The sequence below is a fragment of the Mustela erminea genome, chromosome 2 (genome assembly GCF_009829155.1).
Source record: "Mustela erminea isolate mMusErm1 chromosome 2, mMusErm1.Pri, whole genome shotgun sequence".
NCBI classification, from domain to species: domain Eukaryota; kingdom Metazoa; phylum Chordata; class Mammalia; order Carnivora; family Mustelidae; genus Mustela; species Mustela erminea.
In genome coordinates this window covers 129,942,591-129,948,590 of record NC_045615.1, presented here as the reverse complement: position 1 = coordinate 129,948,590, position 6,000 = coordinate 129,942,591, and the positions used below count along the sequence as shown (strand labels likewise).

The 6,000-nt window shown below is 39.3% G+C and overlaps 1 protein-coding gene across 3 annotated transcripts in view; it reads right to left on the bottom strand.

Moving 5' to 3' along the window:
- Positions 1-1,899: 1,899 nt before the first annotated feature.
- Positions 1,900-6,000, bottom strand: part of KLHL5 (kelch like family member 5) — an 89,216-nt gene continuing 85,115 nt past the window's right edge. For all 3 annotated transcript variants that reach the window (XM_032334106.1, XM_032334104.1, XM_032334105.1), the window contains one exon: positions 1,900-2,775. In XM_032334106.1, the coding sequence (XP_032189997.1) occupies positions 2,719-2,775 (57 nt within the window). In that variant the 3' untranslated portion in view covers positions 1,900-2,718. The remainder of the gene's footprint in view (positions 2,776-6,000) is intronic.

The following is a 6,000-nucleotide window of genomic DNA, read 5'->3' as shown; positions in this document are numbered from 1 at the left end:
AATAAAACCTCTCTTTTTCTACCTAGAGAAAGAAATAAGAGTATGGACTCTCAAGTGCAGAGTATGTGCATTCAAATTTCTTGTCCTACCACTTACTTGCTATAGATGATCTTGGGCTTAACTTCTCTGTGCCCCCGTCTCCTCACTGTAAAAATGAGAATAACGGAACCTACCTCATGAAGTTATTGTGAGGATTAAATGCATTAAAGCATACAAAAAACCCGATTCTTAATTCATAATAAGCATTCAATAATTATTAACAAATACTTTTGAAAGGCATCACTAATTGAGGTTAAAATAAAGAGCACATAGACATCATCATCAATGAACCAGCAAATAAAAGTCAAGGCAGCTACTGTTGGATGATGGATACTAAGAGTCATATTTTCCTCCAGAGTCAGAAGACCCCAGAGCAGCAGAGGAATGAGTATTTTGGTGAGCATTCTGTCACTAGAAAGAATTGGTTCTCTTTATTCCTATTCAGGAAAGCTGATCCTCTGGACCACAGCTGACCTTTGAACAACACAGGTTTGAACAGTATAAGTCCGCTTATATGAGGATTTTTTTCGCTATAGTACAATACTGTACATATATTTTCTCTTTCTTGTGATTTTTTTAAATAACATTTTCTTTTCTGTAGCTTACTTTATTGTAGGAATACAGTACATAATACATACAATATACAAAATATGCATTAATCAACTGTTTACATTACTAGTAAGGCTTCTGGTCAACAGGAGGCTATCAGTGGTTGAGTTCTGAGGGGGTTAAAAGTTATATGCAGATTTTTGCTGTGCAGAGGGTTGGCATCCCGAAACCCTGTGTTGTTCAAACACCAACTGTACTAAACTGCATTAAAAACGGCCTCTCTCGGGGTAGAAAATCAAAGGCACTGTTCATGAATCCCATAAAGAAAAGGAAGGTCCTCAGAGAGGAGAATCAGGTCTTTTACTCTGACATGAGTCTGGCCTCCACTGTGGGCCACAGGAAGTCAGAGAGTGGGTGGTGAGCGTTCAAAGGAATAATCGCAAGTATAAATCCTCGTGCTTCTACAAGCATAGATTCCTTTCAAATCGCAGGCCTAAGCCTCCCCGAGAAGGTGATGATGTGCTAACACGTTTTTGTTTGCTTCTTAAAACTCTCCTCTTCTTTTCCTCTCTCTTCCCCTAAATGCATAAATATACTCTAAGGCTGATCCCTCTTTGTCATGAAAAGAATTGAATTTATATCCATAATATAATGAATATAGAAAACTTTAATGTATTTTTCATGATTACCAGTATTTTGTTTGTGGCCACACCGATAAGATGACCACAAGGTTTGCTTTGGGAATGGAAGCATTCAGTTTCTTGGTTTCCAAAGAAACATTTCAAGAGCATTCAAAATTGGCTCCCTCCTTCCCCACCCTGCCCCCCCCCAGTTTAAAAAAAAAAAAAAGAGCTTGGTTTAATTTTTTAAAGAAAGCAATTAGAATGAAGTCTATCTTGATATAAAATGTAAAAGCACATTAACCACGGCATTGTATTTTAAAAGATGGGAATTTAGTTTATACTCATTTTTATATTAAGACATAAGTTAATGACTTTTATATCTTAAAGGATTTATCATAAAATGTTGCTGCCCAGTGCATTTTTGCAGACAACAAACAATTCGCTGAGAGTATTAACATTCACATGTGTAACTGGAGTTTACAAATGTACAAAACTTCGGGTAATAAACACTTTAAACTTATTTTTCAGACATTCAATAAGCCCATTCCCCTCAAACTGTTTGATTACAAAGAAACTGCAGCAAAATGTGAGAAACAAAGCAAAGGAGGCGAATCCAGACTTGAGGACGTAAGAATATCCGAACAGTTTGGTCAATATCAAAAGACAAAAATCAAAACATCTTTCATAATATAAAAGAAAACAAATCCATATAATTATGACTTAGGTGAAAGAACATGTTAGGGTACATGACATTTCTTTCCTTGACATAAATGTGCCTCTCTTCAATTTACTGCAAAATACCATCTTTCAGTTCCAATTTGAGGATATCATAGCCTGTATTGTTAGTGAATCTAACAATACCAGGAAGACTATTTTAAAAGAACCCAAAGATCATTTCGTTTGCATTTGGTCATTATTGTTTTGACTCTCGTTTTTCTTTATTCATGAGACTAAGCCAATTGAGAAGTAAAAGTCCACAAGTCAAAGCCTATATAATGCAGCTGTTTCTGAAAAAAACTGAAGATTAGCATAGTGTTTAGTAGGTCATGAAAGCAGCAGTTGTGGTTAAACAAACGGATAAAAATTACTGCAACCAACGTATGATAAAGTTACAAAGCAAACTTTCAAAGTGTTCTCTGGTGTATGTGCACTGTAGTAAAAGAAATCTGGGTAATGTTAGTAAAATGTGATTGATTATTAATAAATGACATCCCCAGCCTGCATAGGCTTCTGCTTGAGAGCGGCAGATTTGTCCTCACACGTGGTGTCAGTCCCCCAGTTGTAGTTTTGATTTACTGAGAAATGACTTAACGGAGAAATGCAGGATTCAATCCCGGGTCTTCCCCTTGTTGCTACCTTATTTGACCGTCTTCGCTTTGAGATTGGGCACTCTGTGCCCAGGAATGTGGCATTGCAAATTGGCTAAAAATGTATCCCTTGGTAGGAGAATAATTTTAGTAAATTCGTGAGGAAGACGATATCTTCATTTAGAAAACAAAGCACTGTATTATAGTTTGACCGTTACAACGCAAGCCCCAGCTCTTCCTAGGCATAGTGGAGCAACCTAAAAACAAAAACAAAAACAATAACAAACACAAACACGAAAACAAAAAGACATATTTGTTGGGTGTGTAGGTACAACTGTTGATAAAACCATGTAGTTGGTAAAATATTGAATGTTGAATCTGTACTCCTCAAAGAGCGGCTCCCAAACTCCGCCTCCCCAGCCTTACTGTAGGGCCGGCCCCTCCTCCAAGCCCCCTGCAGAAGTCCCAAGTGTCACAGACTCAACTGTTTAGGGCACATCACCGTACTAAGCAGTACTTCTTTTTAAAGGTACCTCCAAAAAAAGAAAAGATGGTTTGGGACTTACTCTATCTGAAACAATTTATTTGGCCAACAGGATGTGGGATATGGATAATGAGGAAACACCCAACATTCCAGGACCCAAGTGGCGAAAAAGCCCGCGTATTATCCAGAGAGGGCGTGTAACAGCTATGCTGCTTCAGAGCCCGCCAGAGTCGCTGCATGCTGGCTGCTTTTCCCCAGGGCACCAGTCACTGCACATTTACTGACTAACTTCTCTGTGCACGGCTGGACGATCTAAACCTACTCTCCTACTTCCCAGCACAGTAAATAAATAATAAATACACCTCCTCCAACTCCACCCTAGGAGTAGAAACAAACCCGGCGAATAAACTCTATGACAATGAGGTATAAGGACGTGTGCGAGGGCAAGAAACAGAATCTTAGTTGAGGGATAAGGAGTACTTCCGAAATCTCTCGCTTCCCCTTCCTCCCTCCCTCCGTGCCTCCCCTTCTTCCGTCCTTCCCCTTCCTTCCTTCCTTTCTTCCTTCCTTCCTTCCCTTCTCCTCCCTCCCCCCTCCCCTCTTTCCTTCCTCCCTCCTTCCCCCCTCTCTCTCCCTCTTTCCCCTTCTTTTTGAGCGCTCTAGACACCAAGCAATTCAGAGTGCAAAACTACAAGTGTGGACAAGGATAGCTTTTAAAGGATTAATTTGAGCAGAGTTAAGCCCTAAGACTTAAAATGGCAGTATTTAGAGAAGGGGGGACTGATACAAAGTACTGAGAAAACTTGTACGTATGTATGCGGGGGTATGTAATACAGTGTTATTGTCAAATACATGATATCAAAATGGCTCCTTGGTCGGGTTGGCCTCTCTCCCAACCTTTCCAGACCAGGGACTGGATCTTAAAAACATGCCAGACTTCAACGGAGACTTCTCAGTCATTCTCTATCTGAATCAGGTGTTTTGATCCCTATTCTATCTCCTTGAACAATCAAATCACCCACTTTATTTATTAATTTTTTTTAAAGAGAAATACCTCTCTCTCTCTCTCTCTTTTTTTAAGATTTTATTTATTTATTTGACAGAGGGAGAACACAAGTAGACAGAGAGGCTGGCAGAGAGAGAGGAGGAAGCAGGCTCCCCGCTGAGCAGAGAGCCCGATGTGGGGCTCGATCCCAGGACTCCGGGATCATGACCTGAGCCGAAGGCAGAGGCTTTAACCCACTGAGCCACCCAGGTGCCCCAAATCACCCATTTTAAAACCATCTCTACTTAGAGTGTTCTAGGAGTAAACTCTAAGTCATTTCAATCAAAATGACTGTTTGTAATGAGCAGCCTTTCTCCAAATACCAAAGACCTGAAGTCTTTACACTGTAAAGAGTTGATGTTCCCTAACAACCAGCTAGAAAGTTCAGCTTAGAGTATTTACTAAATACAATGGGCTCACTCCTGCTTTGGATCAAGGTGGGCAGCAGAGTGGGTGATGGCTTCAGACTTTATAACCTCATTTCATTCCCTGGACAAATGTCCCCTTGCCCATTTGTTGGAACACTGAATGGAAAACATTTATTTTTCATATTCTACAGTTGTAAGTTCAAATTCAGGTGCTTAAAAATAGTAATAGAGGGGACATGCAAACAAAATAGCTATGTGGTCACAGGTAATTAATTTTGATAGTAATTCAGCATAAAGCATTAATTACCTGTAATAACAAGTTTCAAATACTGGTCAAAAGATTTCTTATAACTAGGCCTAAGCTTGTAAATAAAATACACCTTGGAAAAAGAGATTCTTACATCTCTTTCTGTGCTCCTTGGTTATCATTCATGTTGCCACAGTGAGAGGCTAATGGTAGATAATCACATAATTTCTTTTTTTTTTAATTAATTTATTTTAGAGAAGGGGATGCAGAGGGAGATGAAGAGAGAGAAAAAATCTCTAGCAGACTTCCGGCCGATCATGGACTCCGACGTGGGGCTCATTCTCATGACCCCGAGATCATGACCTGAGCTCAAATCAAGAGTTGGATGCTTAATCCATTGAGCTACTTAGGTGCCCAAATCACATAATTTCTAGTGAAATTCTGCAGTACTGATTCAAGCTCTCAAATTATCTATACTTCCCTTCACCCAGTGACCACACTTAAATTTAAGAAACAAGATCAAGGTCACATACTAAGTCCTTTTTTTATAGTCTATCCTCTGCATTTAAAAATTCCCTGCCCCTTTCTACAATCATATTCTCATCCTCTTTCCCAGCCTTGGAAGAGATCTTTCCTCCAGTCTGCAGAGGACCAGTCTTTGCTTTCAGTTCTGTATCCTGCCCTTCTTTCTTGCCCTTCAATGTTGCTTTTTCTAGCATCTGGAATCTCTACTCTCTTATTTTTACCTTTATTGTGAAAAAGACCTATGGCTCAAATTCTAACTACCATTGATTTACTGTGTGGCTTGGGTCAACTATTTAACCTCTCTCTGTCTCAGATTCCTCATCCAGTAGAGCCTGGTACATAAAATGTGCTCAATAAATGTTAACTTTCTATTATCATCATTTGAAAACTGTATGCTCCTCTAGCTCCTGCATTTACTCATTTTTCTCTTTACTTTTTACACTGTGAGTATCTTTTGCTTCTATCACATTCTCAAAGGTTCTTACAGCTTCATGAATGATACATTATCTTCATTCATCCTTATCCTGTTGAAAGCCTGTCTCCTCTCTCTAATGCTCTACCTCATTATCTTATCTAAGACACCCTCTGGTCATTCATTTGCTATTTTCTTCAGAAGTTAAATCTTTAATTCAACCCTGCAAGTGTAGAAAGAAAGAACAGATAGGACTTGGTAATATCTCCTGAATCCATTTCTAAAGTTGACACCTCAAGCCTTAAAGTGAAGCAGCCTTCTATATGTTTTATTTTTATCCAGCCTTTGCTTCCCTTGCCCCTAACCCATCTTAACCTGTCCCCAACCACCACATGAAATTT